Genomic DNA, 21,155 nt, shown 5'->3' with positions numbered 1-21,155 from the left:
AAACTTCATGATTACATTTTATGAGCAGCAGCAAATGCCTAAAATACTCACATTTGAGATTTACATAACATAAAATGACACAAAATGTTAAAATATTTGTACCAAATCCTGCAGTAAAAAAAACAATTAAAACAACTCATTTGTCTATTTTCATCTTCACCGTTTTTATTTGTACTTTCCCCCCAAAATGAAGTGAAAATAATCACGAATAAACATAAAAAATACAAACAATCGTGGGGTTTTCAAATTTTTTTTTTATTACTAAAAAAAGGCACCAAATACAGGCATCATGTTTGATAGCGTCGTCGTTATTTTCCACACAATGATAGCACCAAAAGAATATATGGTCGTTCCCCATAACGCCTCAGAGAGACCAACGAAGAGACAGACGAGTCGACGTCTCGCCGTGTCGCACGCTTCAGAGCATGAATGTGACTCTGAACATCAGCAGCGTAACGTAGGACATGAGAGGGTGATGTCACAACACAAACATGAGAGGAAAATAAAGGGCCGGGGTTTTGTGTCTTTGGGCGGAACGAAGGCAGGTAGACACACATATTATTATAAAACACATCATTAAAAAAGTGAATATTCTCATCAGAACAGTAGTAAGGCTGAAGCATTCAGTCATGTGGGGGGGGGGGGGGGTTGTTAGCCGGCGTCTGATTCATTACAATCACATGGAACATTCCACTTTCTTTCATCGCTCTTGGAAAAGAAATGAAAAGACTTTGGATGATTCCTTTGTGAGGAGAAATACTGCATGGCACTTAATATTGGCAGCTATCAGAGAACAGTACGGACAAAATAAAAAATAAAATAATTCGTGTTGAAACAAGAATCTGTTGGTTCAACGGGACAGTATGGACGTCTCTAAGTAAGGCTTGAAATGGTTTCTTTAATGCTTCCTGCTCACGAGGGGAAGGATTTAACACAAGTTATGGCATAATTGCACTTGTATATCATTCATTTGTGTTGTTGTTCACACGCTCAGCAGACCGTCTGTGCTCAACTCTCTCACGGTCAGAAGCGGCCGAGTTAGAAGCACGATGAGCGACTTCTAAACCGGCTACAACTGCACAGCAGTGACGTGAAGTAGCAGTGAAACGACTCCGTGCAGCAGAGAAGTGGTTTTCTTTTTGTCCAACACGCAATCACCAGCGTCTGAGCTACCAGTGCCCGTCACGCTGCCAACAGAAAGCAATGAAAGGATGTCAAGTAGAGCGGCGAGACACACGATGGAGCCGAGTGGTTTGTTGATTCCTGAGGTCGCCCAAAACGCCGCGCAGCCGTCACGCTCGTCCCTTTTTCAAAGTGGTATAAAAATACACGAACAAAACATCTCGTTCCTTAAGTACAAACTTTCTTTGAGGAAACACGTTTCCTCGTTCACCTCCCCGTCAGCGCCTCAGACCTCGGTGCCGTCGTTGAGGTTGTTGTGGAGTTTCACCTCCAGGTTGACCTGTTTGATCTTGGCCTTGCCGTTGGCGTCCTGGTTGCGGTTCAGCACGTTGACGTTCCTCACGGTGCAGTGTTTGGTGCTGAAGTTCTTCTCCACGCACTTGTCCAGGCACACCTCCACCTTGGTGTTGAGCGGGTACTCCTCGTACACCTTCTCCGCCTTCTCGCTCTTCTTCTTCTTCTTCTTCTTGGCCGCCCGGCGGCAGCGGCGGAGCAGCAGGCAGGCGGCCAGCAGCACCAGCACCAGCAGGGTGACGGCGGCCACGCCCCCGCCCACCGAGCCGCCCACGTGGGCGTCGAAGGAGGCGGAGGGCCCGGCCTCCAGGCGCAGCGACTTCATGTTGGTGCCGTTCTTCACCTGGTCGCCCTCGTTGTCGTAGATCAGAGACTCGTCCAGCGTCAGGCGCCCGCTGCGATCCACCAGGTCGCGGCGCGGGCGGCTCAGCCGGTGGGTCACCGAGCGCTGGATCCTGGGGCCCGAGCGAGACTCCGGACTGATGACGTAAATCACCTGCAGGTACCACTGGTGCCCCGCCTCCACCTGTCAATCAACAGAGAGAGAGAAGGAAGGAAGGAAGGCGTTAGCAGGTGAAGGAGCGTCATTGTTAGCGTTCGTGAGCTTCTCCAGAGAGATAATCATGTCCTGTGTGGATAGACTGACATAATCTGGTCGAAACTAGTTCATAGATGCTTTTAACTTTTTCAATTAGATTTATTTTCCTCTGGTCTGACTTCCACTTTAGATAAAGTAGCATTTCCACGAGAACAGCGATGTCTGTGATTGGTGGAAATTCACCTCAGCTTGTGGAGTTAAGTGATGAAAATTAATACATTTTTGGCGATTTGACCGTCGCCATCTCTGCTTTTTTGCAACCGATGAACACAACCGAGACGCCGTATACGTCTCTGGTAGAGACCTGTCAATCACAGTAGCCCCGCCCTAAAGCATCCCCTGCTTTATGGTCTGTGTGACTCTAAATGGACCATAATGTACTCAATGAACATCATGCTGTATTGAAGAAGACTTGAAACTAGAGATTGAGACATAAACTCATGTTTACAATGTTTACTGAGGTAATAAATCAAGAGAGAAGTAGAGTCATTTTCTATAGACTTCTATACAACCAGAGGAGTCGCCCCCTGGTGGACACTAGAGAGAATGCAGCTTTAACACTTGAAGCTTTGACTTTATTTTTCAGAGCAGGAAGTTGCCGCCTGGTACGTCCACTAAAATCACAGAGACCGAATATCCCGACTTCAACACTGTAACGCGGGACGCAGCTGTCGCGCAGGAGGCTCCAAACACACACACACACACACACACACACACACACACACACACGCTCGCTCGCGCACACACACACACACACACACACACACACACACACACACACACACACACCTTGTAGAGGGCGTCGACTTTCATGGTGAAGCCGTCGACGCCCGGCATGGCTGCCACGGTCTGCAGCTCTGGGACGTCCGAGGCGAAGTGAGCCTCGAAGGGAACATCGTGGAAGAAGTTGTCACAAACGTCCGGCTGTTTACGATCCTGCAGAGAGAAGACCATCAAAAATAAACTTGTGTTCTCATGGTTCTCTTTGTAAAAGTCAGATTCCCATCTGATGGAAGTTACAAATAGATTCAACCAGTAACTCATGAGGCATTCAAGAAAGAAGTGGATGCATTAAAGCCGGATTTCTGCTTAACATGATGACGGTTTGTGAACAATAAAAAGACACCAGAGAGATGATTCACATGGTGAAGAGTCAGTCGTTTACACAACAGGCTGTGAATACGTTCAGTCACATCCCAGTGAGAAGTGGGAGCGGTCAGACTGGTGAGGCAGGAAATACAAACAAAACAGGTCAACAGTGTGTGTGTGTGTGTCTGATGATCCATCAGACATCGCGCTCTTTGAACACAGCGCTGGTGTCCGTACCAGCAGCAGGAAGCGGTGCTTGAGGTGCTTGTTGGGCTGGATGCAGCCGTACTGCGGCCCCTCGTTGTACAGCGTCCCCGTGGGGTCAAAGAAGGGGACGTGTCCGTCCCTGCCGGTGCAGAGGTACACCTTCTCCAGCTGCAGCTTGTAGGCTGCGTTCAGGTTCTGATCGGGGTTCCACAGCACCCTGCCGTACATAGTCTGACCTGCAGGGGGCGGCAGAGGGACACGTTTCTACATTTATTAGTGGACAATGTGCAGAAGATACCAAACCTTCTGACGTAAATTCAATCATTATCTTGGTGCAGAACTTCTTAAGAACTCATAGCAGGACATAAATGCCACTTGATGAATGTCATTTGTCTGCATGTGATTGGAAAGATGTGAAAAACTAAAATAAGTGAGAGAACTGTGAGGAGGAAAATGTCCTTATTCTCAGTAAAGGAGGTTCTTTGTGTTTCTCTCCGCGTACCCATGGAGAACGCTCCCTTGTAGTCCATCTCAGCCATGGCGACGTCGGCGGTGGCGGGGTCCATCATGAACACCTTCTCGTTGTTGCACAGCTGGAACTCCGTGTTGAGGGAGTAAACCACGGGGACGGGCCGGTTGGTCTGCTGGAAGGCGATCGGCACCAGGAACCTTGTCGGACAACAAAACAAAGACAGTTTTGAGTGCTGCTCCGTTAGCTGTCCTGTTTACCCACAATGCACCACCAGGCTCTATTTGAATACGCGAGGGGACGGACTTCTCTGGAGCGTGAGCCGTGCAGGACAGAGGTTTGTCTCCGGGGTCGATCCAGGGCTGAGTGGGCTGGACGGTGCAGGGGACCAAGAACACGGTGTACTCTCCAGAATAATCCTTCCTGTTACGAGACGCAAACACAAAGGATGATAACTTTGACGAGGTTCGACGACTTAAAACATGTATTTGTTGTAGTTGGTGCCGATCTGAAGGTTTTTGCAGCCGAACTGTAAAACGTGAGCTTCCTCCGACCTGCTGTAGGAGCTGGTGGCCCTCCACAGCTGGTACGGGGAGTCGAAGGTCTGAGCGCTCCACAGCAGCTGGATGTCGAACTCCACGCCCCCCAGGTGGTCCGGGGCCATCAGGAGGGACTTGTGACCCGGCAGAGTGTGGTGTTCAAGCACAAACTGACCTGGAGGACAACGTTCGACGGAGAAGTGAGGTTTCATTTTATGCTCTGAAGAAGAACGCTAAATCTTACCTCGAGTGTTTTTGTCTAATTACGAGTCCAAACAAGTCTTTTTTCGGACTCTTAACGTCTGAAAGGTGTCGGTGGACGTCGTGGACGCACCTCTGAACTTGGCGTGGGTTTTGAACTCGATCACCAGTCGCCCGTCTTCTCGGATGTAGATCCTGATGATCTGCAGTCGTGCTGAGAGGACGCTGTCAGTCTGGATACCTGCAGGCAGAGAGGTCAGAGGTCAGATCACATAACGAGTCAGGTGTTTGTAAACCAAATGCTCCTCTACAGTACTGTTCTTATTTCACTACTTTGTGTGTTTCCGTCTGTAGATTTCTCCTAAATTCACCAAAAGCTACCATTACATAATACCTCATTTGCATATTTAAACATAACATTGAAGAAAACTTGTAACACAAAAAACAATTGTCTTAATGTCAGAAATCAACTGGGGAAGTTTCATGGTGATATCTGTTAGTTACAGTTTTTACCCGATCACCTTAATAACAAATTAAAGTATAAAATTGTATATTTCTGTTTCTTAGGTCACAATATACACAAATACATATTTTGACAAATGTTTAGTATATAAATTCATTCCAGAGTTGTTTCCTCTGTAATTAAAGTGTTTTTTAATCGTTTTAACAGCACTAAATATTCTCAGAATCACTTGATTGACACTCTGGATGTAGTTCTGTCACACACAGATCTGTTGAAAGTGAAATTGGTGCTCGTGGATCCAGAAGAAATGCATAAACAGAGACTTGCAGTGACTTTGCGTCACTCATGAAGAGATAAGCGGTGTTTGGTTCTGACCCGTCCTCCACAGCACGGTGTCGTAGAAGAAGGAGAACTCCATCTCGGTGTGGTGCTCCAGAGAGGCCCAGCCCCGCGGCGCCGTCACGTAGATGTAGGACACGTAGAGAGGAACCTGCACCGTCAGGAAGGACTGAGCCGAGTCCCGGACCTGGAGGAGCAACAGCACGATCTTACAGCTGACTCCGTACAGGATATGGTCCAGAGCCCCAGAACAAGCGAGGGCCTTGAGTTGACTTTTTGGCCGTCGGCATATTGGTTTATGGTCGTCGCCATCTTGTTTTTTGCAACCAGAAGTGACATGAGAGGGTGGAGCTAAGTACAATCAAAGGCTGAATAAGTCATTGTTAGGCAACCTAAATGTTACAAGTAACCAAAACAAAGATGGCGACGTTAAGGTTGTAAGACGAAAATACGGACAGAAGCCGTGTTAGCGACCTGTCAATCGCAGTAAGCCCCGCCCTAAAGCATCCCCTGCTTAATGGGATGTTTGACTCTGAATGGATCCGCCCCCCCGACTGCTCTTCCGTACCTGGAAATCGGCGGTGACGGAGCCGCCGCAGACGTCGATGAGCTCCGTCATGTCGTAGTAGGCGTCAAAGGTCCAGATGCAGCTCTTGAGGTTGAGGTGCTTGTAGAGCTGGATGCTCTTGGCCTCCCGGACGCTGGGGTTGAACTGGTGGGGCCGGTCGTACCCCGGCCCCAGAGAGATGCTGTCGTACGACACGTCGTCCAGGAAACCCGCCTCTGTGGGAAGAAGGTTCGTATTGGCTGAGACAGAGAACACGCTTTTCACTTTTAAACAAACATCGAATCAAGGTTTATTATAATGCAACAATCGATGTCAAATACTCATAAAACAGAGCTGAGCACGAGTAGAAAGTGGAAACAGGATTAGCATTGGAACCTGGTGTCAACATATGTAGAACAGAAACACTTTCTTTACATCTGATTTGTTCATTATCTTCATGTATTATCATCTACGTTGCCTGTGGCTTCAACAAAAGATAAGATGGAGGAAAAGGAATGGCAGCATCTTTGCTGTTTAGGATTCCCGGCATGTGTGATGCTGTGTTTTCTGCGCGACTGACCGGAGAGACGCTGCAGCTCCGTGAGGGTCACCAGGTTGGAGCAGACGTGCTGCTGCCTGTAGATGGACTCTGACAGCAGGAAGTGCAGGTTGTGCAGCGGCATGGTGGACACCAGGGGGAGCATGCCGTCCTGATGGGGGATCTGCACCGAGATGTGGATGCTAAACACGGACACAGAGAGATGTTAACGAACTGAACCGAGAGTTCGGCTCGAGACGTTTTCTCCGGTTTAACGCGCTCCTCACCGGTTGGGGTGCTCCTTGTGCTTGACGTCCAGGTATTTCAGCGTGGCGATGAAGGACTGGGCCTGGAAGCCCCTGGCGGTTCCGGTGGTGACGGGCGTGTGGCAGATGGAGCCCTCTGTGCCGATGGTGGCGATGTTGCTCCTCAGCGGCGTCCCGAGGTGACCCGACTTATCCCTGGCCTGAGCGACGCAGCGGACGTGGAAGCGCCGGCTGAAATAGATGCTGTCCAGGACCTGAGAGAGAGAGAGAGAGAGAGAGAGAGAGACAGAGAGAGAGAGAGAGAGAGACATGAGGGACTGGAAAGAGAGAGAGAAGCTGGAGGAGTCCTTTTTCCCAGCTCACCATGTGGTTGACGCCGGTATACGGGGTGGTGTCGGTGACCGTCTCGAAGGGCGACCGGGCGCCGCTGGTGTCGGTGGGCGCCGCCACCTCCCAGGAGAAGTGGACCTGGGTCTGGTTGATGCCGGCCTCGTCGCAGCGCTCCTTCATCACGGGGTACTTTGGGTAGTGGGGGTCACAGGGGGTCACGCACACCAGAGGGTAACCCGGCGACGGCGTCTTCTTGCTGCCTTCCTTGGTCACCTCCTGGACGTGGTCGTAGTCGGCGAGCGAGACCACCTGAGGAGGAAGGAGCGACTCTTTCATTTCTTGGAATTTGACTTTTTTTATCTCGACAAATGGAGGACCCAAAAAGCCGTTTTGGGGTTAAAATCCCAGACCACGTGATACGTCATGTGAACACCTCGGTACTCGCTGTAAGCGGTTCTGGTTTCCCGCTGAAGCGTGCGGATGAAGAGCAGCGGACTTTGAGACGATCGCCGCTCCTCAGCCGACCAACCAGCCAGACCTGCCGGACCAAACGCCACCAAACCGCCCCAGAGAGGAGAGGGAGGAGCGGGAGGAGAGCCTAGATGGAAGCTAAGCTAACCCAGCTAGGTCCTGAGGCTACTCCACTACCCAGCATGCTCCTGGCTGTCTGATGTTCGGTCGCAGCACAATAAGATGGATGATGTTCTTCGAAACAGGACTTACTGGCTGTCCCTTGTTGGTCATATTTTCAATAATTTTCAATCTCATGAGGCACTTTGTGATCTTGCTCTATGAAAAGGTACAACGCTAAATCAACTGAAGTCACTAATGTCCTTCAAAGAGCTACATCTTCACGTTCTGTGTTTGAGTCAAATAAGAACGGCTGAGTGAAGTCAGAACATCTGCTCACAATAGGCGTGGCGGGGAGGATGAGGCTGCCCGAAGCCTCCTGGTCCAGAATGGTCACCGTCGCCGTCGTGATCTCCCCGAGCACGGCCTCCACGGGGTCGTCGGGGCCGAGGACCAACGAGAAGGACTCGTGCCACTCCCTGTCCTCGTTGGACAGGACCTCCACTTTGAACAGGATGTGGTCCATCCCTGCAGAGGAAGAAGTTTGGACCTGAGCTTTACAGAAACACTCACAAAGGAAAATCTCTTTTTAAGACCTTCCGCACTGACCTGGAGGGAATTTGAGCACTCGGCTCTTGGGATTGTAGTCGATCCCGGACTGGGCCGACCCGTCGCGGGTGCTGCAGCGGATCTTGGAGGTCCGGTCCAGATCCCCCCCACGGATCACCTTGATGTTGAGCACCTCGATGCCGTCGGGACCGGGAGGCTCTCTGACCTGGTAGGACGCCTGCTCAAACTCAATGGTGGGAGCTGGAGGAGGAGGAGGAGGAGGAGGAGGAGGAGGAGGAAAATATCAAAGCTGACTTCATAGAGTTTTTAAACAAATGTGGTCTGGGAGGAGCCTTCATCTTTTATAGTAACAACATAATATCTGTATTTAAAAAATCAGCACATTTGCAGAAAGAGGTATTGTGTTGATCCAAAGACTGAAACAACAATATATTCTGACTTCTTCATAAACAGACTGAGATGATGATTTATAACTTCCAAGAAGACAAAATGAATGCGCAGTAGTTCAGCAGTGCGTGAGATGAAACCAGCGAACTATCTGCTGGTTGTGACTTCTTACCGTCTTCATCGTTGGTGATGGTGACGGTGACGATGTCGCTGGCGCCCACCATGGCGCCGCTCCAGTGGTCACCCAGCGGCGTCCCAAGATGCACCTGGAACTCCTCTTCGGGCTCAAAAACAGAGTCATCAATGACGACAACGGTGCAGTTTTTCACCTGGAAAACGAACACGTTAAAACCAACATAGAAACAGACTTAATGTACTTCAGAGGAAGACGTTGGACTGAAGTCCACCTTCTCTCCTTTGAGGAAAGTGACGCGCGACTCGTCAGCGTTCCTCCTCTCCTCGAAGTCGTCCATCACCATGGCCGACATGGTGCGAGTGAAACAACGCGCCGACGACTTGTAGGACAGGTCGCCCGTCCGGATGACGGGGATGTGCAGGACGCCGTCTCCCTCCTTCACAGTGTAGGCGCTCTTCTCAAACTGCATGCTGGGAACTGAGAGAGGGGAAGATGGCTGTGATGCGAGGTACGTGAGGAGCCTCAAATGAAAAGCGACGTTCTCGTGCGTGCCACGTACTGTCCTGGAAGGTGTCGGTGATGACCACGTTGGCTTCGTAGGGCTCCTGGAGGACGGCGCCCTGCGGAGAACTGAGGAACACCACAAAGGACTCGGATCCTTCGATGGACGGGTTCTGGACGTCGTCCATGATGGTCAGACTGCAGGTCTGTAGAGGAGAAGGTGTTAGCAGCTTTGTTCTGTTCTCGGTTGTTAAAAACTGCACCAATAACGAGAATCTGCTGATTGGAAACAATTAGAAGAACAGTGTTTTTTGGTGGAGGAACCACGTTGCTTTACTTTGCAGCCTGCAGTGAATGACCTCATCGAACTACACTTTGCAAATGCTTTTAGAAATAAGGAAACACTTGATTTTAGCCCAGAATCACAATGTTCTCATAATCATCCGGACTTTGAAGAGACATCGCCGTGAACTGAGTAGAAACAGGCACTGATGTGGATGAGATGATAGAATTTGTGCATCAGGAACTCCTCCTCTCCCCGGCACCGTAAGTATGAGATTGTTGTACCTGAATGGCCCCAATACGGCATGTTACACATGATAAGATATGTCGTTAGGCTGCCGGCCTCTCACACGTCCTCTGATGATGAACATTGATCGTTGTAAAGATATTCATCTTGTAATAACGAGGAGGCGTCTTTATTTCCATTCAGCCTCTCTGAGCCGTCCTCCTGCGAGTGAGACGTCTCTGTCCTCACCTCCTCGGTCCTTCCAGGTTTGAACTCCACCTTCTTGGAGCTGGGGATGTAGTCGACCCCGGGGTCGGCGGAGGGGGGGTCCGAGGGCCGGGTGGCGCACCACACGGAGGTCACAGAGGACAGGTCACTGCCCTGACGCAGCACCGGGATTTCTATCGTTCCTGTTGTGAGAACAAGGATGAGAACGAATGAAATCATTCCATCGTCACATGTTTCTTGATGACGTCTCAATAAGAGAGCGGCGTGTCGTACCGGCGTCTTCACTGAAGGTGAAGGTGTTGTTCCCCAGAGTGACGGTGGACGCGTCGTTGGGCCCGTCGATGACCACCTTGGCCGAGGCCACGTCGCCCACGCGGGCGTTGTCCGAGGCGTCCGACAGCACCAGCTCGAACTCCTCGGACAGCTCGTACTCGCTGTCGTCGATGAGCTATGACGTCGCAGGTTGTCATGGCGACGCCGGGCCGAGGACCACGCGGTTGTCGCGGACCTGCCGCGGCTCTTGTAGTCGGAGCCGGACTCCAGAGCGTGGAGGCTGCTGCCCTGAGCCGACCTGGACACGGTGTAGCAGAGAGCAGACACGGTGCTGGAGGTGTCGCCTGAGGGGGAGGCGAGGAGGGAGGGAGAGGGAGGGAGGGAGGGAGGAGAGGGAGAGAGAGAGGGAGGAGAGAGAGAGGGAGGAGAGAGGGAGGGAGGAGAGAGAGAGAGGGGAGAGAGAGGGAGAGAGAGAGAGGGAGGGAGAGAGGGGCGAGAGAGGGAGGGAGAGAGAGGGAGAGGGAGGGAGGGAGGAGGAGAGAGAGAGAGGGAGAGAGAGAGAGGGAGGAGAGAGAGAGGGAGGGAGAGAGGGGCGAGAGAGGGAGGATAGAGAGGGAGAGGGAGGGAGGGAGGAGAGAGAGAGAGAGGGAGGAGAGAGAGAGGGAGGAGAGAGAGAGGGAGGGAGAGAGGGGCGAGAGAGGGAGGGAGAGAGAGGGAGAGGGAGGGAGGGGAGGAGAGAGAGAGAGGGAGAGAGAGAGAGAGAGAGGGAGGAGGAGAGAGAGAGCGAGAGAGAGGGAGGGAGGAGAGAGAGAGGGAGGGAGAGAGAGGGAGCGAGAGAGAGGGAGAGAGAGAGAGAGAGGGAGCGAGAGAGAGGGAGAGAGAGAGGGGAGAGAGAGGAGGGAGAGAGAGGGAGAGGGAGGGGGAGGAGAGAGAGAGAGGAGAGAGACGGAGGGAGGAGAGAGAGGGAGGAGAGAGAGAGGGAGGAGAGAGAGGGAGGAGAGAGGGGGAGGAGAGGGAGGGAGAGAGAGGGAGAGGGAGGGAGGGAGGCAGAGAGAGAGAGAGGGAGATAGAGAGAGAGAGAGGGAGGGAGTGAGAGAGAGAGCAGAGAGGAGGGAGGAGAGAGAGAGGGAGGAGGAGAGAGAGGGAGCGAGAGAGAGGGAGAGAGAGAGAGGGAGCGAGAGAGAGGGAGAGAGAGAGGGGATGAGAGAGGGAGGGAGAGAGAGGGAGAGGGAGGGAGGGAGGAGAGAGAGAGCAGAGAGAGGGAGGGAGGAGAGAGAGAGGGAGGGAGAGAGAGGGAGCGAGAGAGAGGGAGATAGAGAGAGGCAGGAGGTGAGAGAGGGAGAGGAGAGAGGAGGGGAGAGTGAGGGAGGAGAGAGGAGAGGGAGCGGAGGGAGGAGAGAAGAGAGGGAGAGAGAGAGAGGGAGGAGAGAGAGGGAGGAGAGAGAGAGGGAGGAGAGAGAGAGGGAGGGAGAGAGGGGGCGAGAGAGGGAGGGAGAGAGAGGGAGAGGAGGGAGGGAGGAGAGAGAGAGAGAGGGAGAGAGAGAGAGAGAGGGAGGGAGGAGAGAGAGAGCAGAGAGAGGGAGGGAGGAGAGAGAGGGAGGGAGGGAGAGAGAGGGAGCGAGAGAGAGGGAGAGAGAGAGAGAGGGAGCGAGAGAGAGGGAGAGAGAGAGGAGAGAGGAAGGAGGGAGAGAGAGGGAGAGGGAGGGAGGGAGGAGAGAGAGAGAGACGGAGAGGAGAGAGAGGGAGGGAGGAGAGAGAGAGGGAGCAGAGAGAGGGAGGGAGGAGAGAGAGAGGGAGGGAGAGAGAGGGAGCGAGACAGAGGAGAGAGAGAGAGAGAGAGGGAGCGAGAGAGAGGAGAGAGAGAGGGAGGGAGGGAGGAGAGAGAGAGAGAGGAGGAGAGAGAGAGGGAGGGAGGAGGAGACGAGATGGGAGCAGAGAGAGGGAGGGAGATGAGAGGAAGAGAGAGAGAGAGCAGAGAGAGCAGGGAGAGAGAGAGAGAGGGGGAAAGGGAGGAGAGAGAGAGAGGGGGAGAGAGAGGGAGAGAGAGAGAGGAGAGATGGATGGAGGATGAGAGAGAGAAAGAGAGAGATGGAGGGAGGAGAGAGAGAGGGAGAGAGAGAGGGAGGGAGAGAAGAGAGAGAGGAGGGAGGAGGCAGAGAGGGATGGAGGATGAGAGAGGGAAGGGAGAGATGGATTTTACTTTATGCACGGACCAGTTCGCTGTCTGTGTTTCATTCTCAGCTTTTTATAGATGAACTTTGTGCCAAAAATATAAATATATCTGCTTGGATTGATATGACACCAAGAATGCAAGTGTGGATAAATCGCTCAGTGTGACAGTTGGCAACAAGCGGATACAGAATATGTGTGTATATATATATATATATATATATATACACACATATATACATATATATACATATATATACATATATATATACATATACATATACATATACATATATACATATATACACACACACACACACACACATGTATATATCATGTCATATATGACAACAGAATAACGGGGAAGTCCTTCAATAGGAACAGGCCGTGAGGAACCTTTTCTCTCGATGGGCGCGTGGATGAAGCCCGCGCTCTCGTTGACGTGGTACGTCTTCTTGTCGAACTGCAGCGTCGGCTCGTCCTCCGTGTCGTTGATGTTGACGAGGGCTCGCGTGTTGCCGCCCAGCAGCGCGTACGCCGGCATGCTCAGCTCCACGTGGAAGCTCTCGGCGCCCTCGAACACCTCGTCGTCGTTGATGACCACCGTGCACACCTTGGTGTCCTCGCGCTCGTCGAACTGCACCTGTGAACCAACGGGACGTTCAGGGGCCGCGGTTCAATGCGGGCTTCTGCTTATGATTGTGATATTCTGATGGCTGGTGTGTGAAACCAATTAGGACGGAGAATAAGAAATCATTGGATGTGAACACAAGGGGACAAATAGAAAACTGTATAATCGAGAGGAACATTTGAAAGACAGAGAGACCAAAGAACTGAGCGTAAAACTTCAAACAGTCGGTTTTATTTTTAGAACGTTTCTTCAATGATTGCAAGAAATATTCCAAAAGGAACAACATGAAAAACTTAAGTTCCAACTCATTGATACCAAATAAAAGCTTCAAACATGAAGTCAAAGCCTGAGGTTTCGACATTTTAAAATGTCCTGAGACTGAAAGCGCGGTTGTGCGCTACCTGTCCGGCGTACTCCACGTAGTCCTGCTGGCCCGGCCGGGTCCGCACGCTGCTGGTGGAGGTGGCGCCGCCCTGCTCGGTGCGGCAGAGCACGATGGCGTACTGGTTGAGGTTCCCCGTTCGCTTCACCGTCACCGCCACCGTGCCGGCCTTCTCGCTCACGTTGTAGCTGTGGAAGCGTCACGGGAACAAGTGGCGGGTTTATTTATTTGTGTATTATTGGAGAAAAAGTAGGATAAGATGTTGTGTTTTTTCGGACCTCTTGTGCTCGAAGCCGATGAGAGACCACTGGACGTGGAAGACGTTGTCGCTGACCACGTTGGGTTTGCTGTCTTTCACCAGGAACTTGAAGTTGTCCACGGTGTCCTGCACGTTGTCCTGATGCAGCACGTAGCGGATCAGACCCAGGTTGATATCAGCTGGAACAGACCAGGGTCACATCAACAGCAATCTAACGTTTCACTCCTTTTATTTCACCGATTCAGCTGTTTTTCTTCGTGTCTTTCACTTTATGTTTTCAGGTTTTCCTTGTTGTTGGTCTTTAATTGTTTTAATTGTGTACTTTCTGGTTTTTCGTGCCTTCTTAAATGATTGCCCCTTGTTTGATCACATTGTGTTATTTATGTTTGTAATACCGCTCCTGTTTAGCACGTTGTCACTTCTGTCTGTGGAAAGCGCTTTATAAATATATTTTAGAAATCAAAATGATGTTTCAAACATCTTTCTGTAAAATTATTGATCTGCAGATTTTCATCCTGTAAAGCTCTTTACACGTCAGATTATTTTCTCAACTAATTAATAAACGTTTCGTCCATAAAATAGTGAAAATGTTATAAATCACGTCTTCAAATATCATCACTTTACTGAGGTATTAAATCCTGACATCTGAGAAGCTGGTTTTGCTTTAAAAAATAACAAATGATCAAATTAGTTCCCGATATATTTTCCTTTTGATCAACTTACCAATGAAGTATAATGTTTGATGTTCTTAATGATTCATTGATGAATAGAGGAAATATATGAATTAATCAGTGATAATAATCCTTACTCGCAGCCCTACATCAGCCATCATTTGTTTTAAGATAAATCGCCCTGATGTTCCCCAGCATGTCGCTCTGACCCGACTGTCCCTGCAGCGATCCAATCTTTGTAATAAGATCGCTGGGAAATAATGATTCCATATAATTTGCAGCCTCTGGCCTCCTTCCCACGACTTCAGAGAAATAACAAACAGTTGACGTCTCGTTTAAAGCTTCCAGAGGAGGTCGGAGAAAAGCAATTACTTTGTAATTGAGGACCGAAAGCCAGAAGAAGGACGAGAGTCCTCGAGCTTCGAAGATGAAATGACCTCCAGGAAGTTCAGTGATGAACAGGAAAGAGGATCAAAAACATCTTCGCTCAAATATGCAGAACAAGAGCACGAGTGAGAATACGAGAGTAAATGTTGACAGTTTGCTCGAGTAAATCCCACAATTACATTCATATTGTTGAGGCGTGTTGGATATTAATCATCAAGGAGATGATGTTTACAAGCTCCTGAACGGAGAATGAAGCAGCGCATCAAAGTCCTCCAGCCTCGAGGATCAACGTCTCACTAACACTGATCCCTGGCTGCAGCCCAGAGGTGAAGATAAGCAGGCTCACCATGAGAACGCCGCGGACGCAAACTGCACATTAGAAAAACGTGAAGAAAACAAACACGGCTTCTGAGGTGCCTTTGAAGAAACCTTTCAGTGAGGAGGAGACAGAGAGAGGACCGGGAGACGTGAGGAGTTAAGGTTTCTTCAAATGAAGCAAAGTCCCAGTTAGAACATTACTTATGCAACACGGGACAAACAGTCACAAAACGAAATCATCGCTGACCACAGAGTGACGGGGAAAAGGAGCAACAAGTCAAGCCGATGCTTCATGTGTTAAAGCTGCATTCTCTCTGGTGTCCACCAGGGGGCGACTCCTCTGGTTGTATAGAAGTCTATGAGAAAATGACTCTACTTCTCTCTTGATTTATTACCTCAGTAAACATTGTAAACATGAGTTTATGTCTCAATCTCTAGTTTCAAGTCTTCTTCAATACAGCATGATGTTCATTTAGTACATTATGGTCCATTTAGAGTCACACAGACCATAAAGCAGGGGATGCTTTAGGGCGGGGCTACAGGCTGATTGACAGGTCTCTACCACACGATGTCTGGTCTGGGAGTCGTCCGTGTTTTCATCTTTCAGTGTTTTTAGTTCGTGAAAGTTAATTGTAACATTTTGATCTCATGAATGTCTTTATTTATTGCTTGGTTGTACTTAGCTCCTCCCTCTTGGTTCAAGGGATACTTTTAACTACTTTTCACACAACACCTGGTCCAGAGAGCTGAGCTGGTGTACCTTGTGTGAAGGAGGTGACGGCGGTGCCGGGTTTCAGCTTGCTCTCCAGGAAGCCGAGCTTCGGCTCCGTGGTGATTTCGTAAAGCAGCTGTCCGTCGTCCGTGTCCGGATCCATCGTCAGCAGCTCCTTCTTGGTGATCAGGTTGGTGGCCTGATGGACGTGAAACAAACTTCAGATCAAACATCGCACTGTAGTTGTTGCACCACAGACTTCATCTCGAGTGAAGAGTGAAGTAGTTTTCCTGAGGATTTGTTTGTTTTTGCAGCTGTTTAAAGCCGATGCTAGAGTTCAACATTGCATGCTTATCTTCTCTCAGTGATAAAACATCCAAGACTTAAGTTATCTGCGGTGCAAACACAACACAGACTCCAGAGGAATGAACACAGGCACATGTTTACAATGCCTGCCATAGAAACGGTGGCTTCGTTGTGTCGAGGTGTTTAAACCAGCAGGGGGAGCAAGTGAGCTACACATGGTGAGCAAACAGTGATGGAGCTTGTCTTTGCCCTTCTGTCAGTCACAAAGACTTTAATTTGCCTCCTGCTCGTTGACGGATTATGAGACAACGGGCCCCCGGGGACAGACATCCTGAAAGGCCCCCAGCTCCTCGACACAGGAGCAGGAAGCCCAGAATGAAGGAGAAAAGAGACATGGACATTTGCCTTCTTTAGTTGTTTTGTGTCTCCTTGTCAGTGTTTTTGTGGCTGTTTTGTATATATTTTGTGTTATATTTCTCTTTGTGATAATTTTGGCTCCTTTGTAGTCCTTGTGTGTCTCTTTGTCGTGGATCACGTCCCTTGCGGTTGTTCCCTTTTATGTTGTTTTTGCAATCCGTTGTCGTCATTTTGTGTCTTCTTGTAGTTGTTTTATGTCTCTTTGTGGCAGTTTTGTGTCCTGTTGTAGTTATTTTATTCTCCTTATGGTGGTTTTGCATCTCTGTGATATTTCTGCGTCCCTTTGTAGTTGTGTTGTGCATCTTTGTGGTTGTATTGCGTCTCTTTGTAATATTACTGTGTCCCTTTGAAGTAGTTTTGTCTCTCTTCATGATCGTTTTATGTCTCTGTAATATGTCTGTGTTTCTTTGAAGTTGTTTTGTGTGTGCTTTACATCTCTTTGTAGTCATTCTATGTCTCTTTGCGGTTGTTTTTCGTGTCTTTGCGGTTGTTGTGTGTCTCTTTGCGGTTGCTTTGCATCTCTTTGCGGTTGTTGTGTGTCTCTTTGCGGTTGCTTTGCATCTCTTTGCGGTTGTTGTGTGTCTTTGTTGTCGTTGTATGTCTCTTTGCGGTTGCTTTGCGTCTCTTTGCGGTTGTTATGCGTCTCTTTGCGGTTGGTATGCGTCTCTTTGCGGTTGTTGTGTGTCTCTTTGCGGTTGCTTTGCGTCTCTTTGCGGTTGGTATGCGTCTCTTTGCGGTTGTTGTGTGTCTCTTTGCGGTTGCTTTGCGTCTCTTTGCGGTTGCTTTGTGTATCTTTGCGGTTGGTATGCGTCTCTTTGCGGTTGTTGTGTGTCTCTTTGCGGTTGCTTTGCGTCTCTTTGCGGTTGTTGTGTGTCTCTTTGCGGTTGCTTTGCATCTCTTTGCGGTTGTTGTGTGTCTCTTTGCGGTTGCTGAGTGTGTCTTTGCAGTTGTTATGTGTCTCTTTGCGGTTGTTGTGTGTCTCTTTGCGGTTGCTTTGCGTCTCTTTGCGGTTGTTGTGTGTCTCTTTGCGGTTGCTTTGCATCTCTTTGCGGTTGTTGTGTGTCTCTTTGCGGTTGCTGAGTGTGTCTTTGCAGTTGTTATGTGTCTCTTTGCGGTTGGTATGTGTCTCTTTGCGGCTGTTGTGCGTCTCTTTGCGGCTGTTGTGTGTCTCTTTGCGGTTGCTTTGCGTCTCTTTGCGGTTGTTTTGTGTCTCTTTGCGGTTGCTTTGCATCTCTTTGCGGTTGTTGTGTGTCTCTTTGCGGTTGCTTTGTGTCTCTTTGCGGTTGTTGTGTGTCTCTTTGCGGTTGCTTTGCATCTCTTTGCGGTTGTTGTGTGTCTCTTTGTAGTCGTTTTATGTCTCTTTGCGGTTGCTTTGCGTCTCTTTGCGGTTGTTGTGTGTCTCTTTGTAGTCGTTTTATGTCTCTTTGCGGTTGCTTTGCGTCTCTTTGCGGTTGTTGTGTGTCTCTTTGTAGTCATTTTATGTCTCTTTGCGGTTGCTTTGCGTCTCTTTGCGGTTGTTGTGTGTCTCTTTGCGGTTGGTGTGTGTCTCTTTGCGGTTGTTGTGTGTCTCTTTGTAGTCGTTTTATGTCTCTTTGTGGTTGCTTTGCGTCTCTTTGCGGTTGTTGTGTGTCTCTTTGCGGTTGCTGAGTGTCTTTGTGGTCGTTTGATTTTTCTTTCCAAGAAGACATGTTACAGTCACTTCAAACAGAGGCTCTGGCCCAAGGACCCCACAGACCTCTTTGGCCCCCTGTGCCCGTCAGGCCCGTACAGTAATCATCCAGCCTCCTGCTCATTTACACCTCGCCTTCTTTTATATTATCGTAATTTACAATGCAATACAACTTTACGATGGCAATTTGAAAGAGTAATCAGAAAGTTGTTCTCCATCACTGAGCTCATTAAGCATCACCATCAAAGACGGCAGAGTCCGTCTGTAGAGGACAGACTCGTACCTTGTCGTCCATGTACTCCAGCCACTGCAGGCCCAGGTTGGTGACGATACGCGGCGTCCCATCGTCAACGGGCAGAATGTCGATCTTAAACTTCTGCGGGGCGGCCGTCACGATCTGGGAAGCCAAAAAGAGTTGAAATATAGAAGATCCCGACATTCTCACTTCATCCAAAAATCTCAATCCTTCCTGGTGGTCTCTGGCTATTCAAGTGGTATAAAAGTATAACAATAGATACTTCATAAAGAATTATTATTACCTAAAGTAAGAACAACTTTTCAAAAATGTAAATCGAAAAGTTCTCATGAACTGGACTTAGGTTGAATGTCACAGTGGCAAACAACAAGCACTGCAGCTTATTACTTTATGGATTATTTTGCAATAATAAACTGCTCCAACATCACCAGTTACTTCTTTGTTTCCGAGCTCCAAGAGGGAATACAGAGAGAGCGGCCTGTCATCACACAAGGCCAACGTTTGGCCAACGTGCCATTTGAAGAACGCGTTCATCCAGAAGGTGTTGTCGGAGGCTCGTTCATTATTGAATCACACAGCCGGGGAAAACTCACCTCCAACAGCAATGCAACAAACCGACTTCTGAGCCGCAGAACACGCGTGAACATTGAGCCAAATGTGTCCAGGCTAATGAACGAACACACGTCTGAGAAGTGTGTGTGTGTGTGTGTGTGTTGTGTGTGATTGGGGATATCAATACCTGTCTGCCGTCATGGAGGGCAGCTAAATTGACAAGCGCAGGAGTCAATTCACCCTGAGGCTTGCTCATAACTATCACCATAAAGCTGACACACACACACACACGCACACACACACACACACACACACACGCACACACACACACACACACACACACACGGCGTCACCTCCTTGCCGTCCTCCTCCACCATGAAGAGCAGGTTGGTGCCGTCGGCCACGCTGAAGGTGAAGCGGTCTTTGAGCGAGTTGGAGCCGTCGTGGTTGTAGCTGATGCGGTTCTGGTAGACGTCGTCCATGGTGAAGCTGCCGGTCTGCCGGTAGTGCTGCCCGTTGTTTGTGCGCTCGACGGTGCCGTGACGAGGAGCCTGGACCACGGCGAAGACGATGGACTCCGCCTGGACAGAGTTTTAGACAGAACGAAAAAGAGGGAAAGAGGAAAGAAGACCGAGAAACATCGAGGATTCACTGCTCTGTGTTTATCGTTTATCTACTTCGCTTCTCTGACAACCACACAGTGTGAACTCTTTTCTAGAGAACAACACAACGTGTACAACCAACAGCTCCTTGAGCTCCTGTGAAACGAAGGCCGTCTCCAGCTGCAGGAGACGAGGGCATTGCTGTTCAGCGAAAGTAGATCCACACGACGATAGGAAATCACAATAATTACAAAATAAGTGCGCTGCTGGAGAGCGCTGAAGATGGCAGAGCGATGGGGTTAGCAGTATGAGAGCGTCTGAGGCCGGAGGAGGAAATAGTGTTCGTGATGTTGTTGACAAAGTAAATAAAGCTGTAAAGAAGAACCAGTAGCTGCTGATCACCAACAACCATCATCTGTTGGTCCTGCTGTTTCCTAAACTAGTAAAATATATAAATAAATAATAGAAAACATAATAAAATAATAATAACAATAATAAAACTAATAATATATCTAATAAAATGTAATTCATATATATATACACACTGTATATTGCTTGAGATGTTCAGAGATTCGTGCGTCCTACCTCGGTGTCTGCGTCTGTGGCCTTCAGCTCAAACTCGGTGATGGTCTTCCTCACTCCTTCCTGGACCCTCATGCCAGGAACCTGGAGCAGAGGCAGGGAGTCGTCCACGGGTTTGATGGTGATGTAGAACGTCTGGGCCACCTGGAGACAACATGCGCAGGACGAGGACAGCATGAGGCCACGCGGATGTGAGTGAGTGAGAGTAACGTCACGTGTGCGCAACTCTTTCCCAACAGTTATCACTACAAGTACTGTTGGGTTCAATGTGTGTGTGTGTGTGTGTACTGTGTACTATTCTATGACAGACTACATGTGAACCTTGAAGCTGATTGGATTATCTGAACAAAAAGCAGAAGGTTGTTGTTTTTAGCTGATGGAAAAGTCTCAGAGATACGTGGTTTTCAACAGCCTGCCAGGACACGTCAAGCTATTTGAATGTATCGCAATGAGAGCAATGATGAGAGTAACATTACAGGAGTACATTCAATCAAATCTGTTCTGTAGGTTTCAGTCCAGTGAGGAAACGATACGCACTCTCTTCCAGGTGACATGATCCAAACAGCACAAACTGCAGTTACAAGAGGAGCCGTGTATGCCCTTCAGCGATCCCATCTCATCACACACAGGTTCAATATTCTGCTTTAGTTAAACTTCAATCAGCAATAAAACTCAACTTTGAATGCAGAGCACTTGGTTATTAATACGCAGTGCGTTTCTAACAGAAGGCTGAACGGGCCTCCCGACTGCAGAGAGAGGACAGCTCACAAAGGTAAGAGCAGCAGACCACTTCACAAACACCGAGCACCAAAAGCCGGCCAGGCGTGAAGGCCAAATGACCTTTTTCACATGTTTACTCAAATCCTTGTGGTCCTCATTAGTCTGGATTAGCAAGGCAGAGTTATGCATGAGGTGAACTTTTGTAAGGGGGGGGGGGGGGGGGGGGGGAGTGCCACTTCCTCACCACTCTAAAAGCTTGGGGTCCATTAGATTTGGTATTTATTTAT

At 49.3% G+C, this 21,155-nt stretch overlaps 1 protein-coding gene across 1 annotated transcript in view; it reads right to left on the bottom strand.

Moving 5' to 3' along the window:
* Positions 1-242: 242 nt before the first annotated feature.
* Positions 243-21,155, bottom strand: part of fras1 (Fraser extracellular matrix complex subunit 1) — a 184,638-nt gene continuing 163,725 nt past the window's right edge. Inside the window, 29 exon segments of the mRNA XM_079270426.1 lie at positions 243-2,002; positions 2,864-3,010; positions 3,401-3,606; positions 3,873-4,039; positions 4,146-4,262; positions 4,394-4,553; positions 4,713-4,820; positions 5,418-5,568; positions 5,950-6,164; positions 6,509-6,669; positions 6,754-6,986; positions 7,096-7,371; positions 7,973-8,160; positions 8,242-8,442; positions 8,762-8,918; positions 8,997-9,202; positions 9,285-9,432; positions 9,984-10,144; positions 10,236-10,410; positions 10,412-10,446; positions 10,449-10,466; positions 10,469-10,579; positions 12,801-13,047; positions 13,437-13,605; positions 13,696-13,855; positions 15,813-15,963; positions 18,440-18,553; positions 19,318-19,545; positions 20,152-20,292. Of these exon segments, the coding sequence (XP_079126552.1) occupies positions 1,409-2,002; positions 2,864-3,010; positions 3,401-3,606; positions 3,873-4,039; positions 4,146-4,262; positions 4,394-4,553; positions 4,713-4,820; positions 5,418-5,568; positions 5,950-6,164; positions 6,509-6,669; positions 6,754-6,986; positions 7,096-7,371; positions 7,973-8,160; positions 8,242-8,442; positions 8,762-8,918; positions 8,997-9,202; positions 9,285-9,432; positions 9,984-10,144; positions 10,236-10,410; positions 10,412-10,446; positions 10,449-10,466; positions 10,469-10,579; positions 12,801-13,047; positions 13,437-13,605; positions 13,696-13,855; positions 15,813-15,963; positions 18,440-18,553; positions 19,318-19,545; positions 20,152-20,292 (5,145 nt within the window). The 3' untranslated portion in view covers positions 243-1,408.

Source organism: Melanostigma gelatinosum (genome assembly GCF_949748355.1).
Source record: "Melanostigma gelatinosum genome assembly, chromosome: 6".
Taxonomy (NCBI): domain Eukaryota; kingdom Metazoa; phylum Chordata; class Actinopteri; order Perciformes; family Zoarcidae; genus Melanostigma; species Melanostigma gelatinosum.
This window is presented reverse-complemented; position numbering and strand designations above follow the sequence as displayed.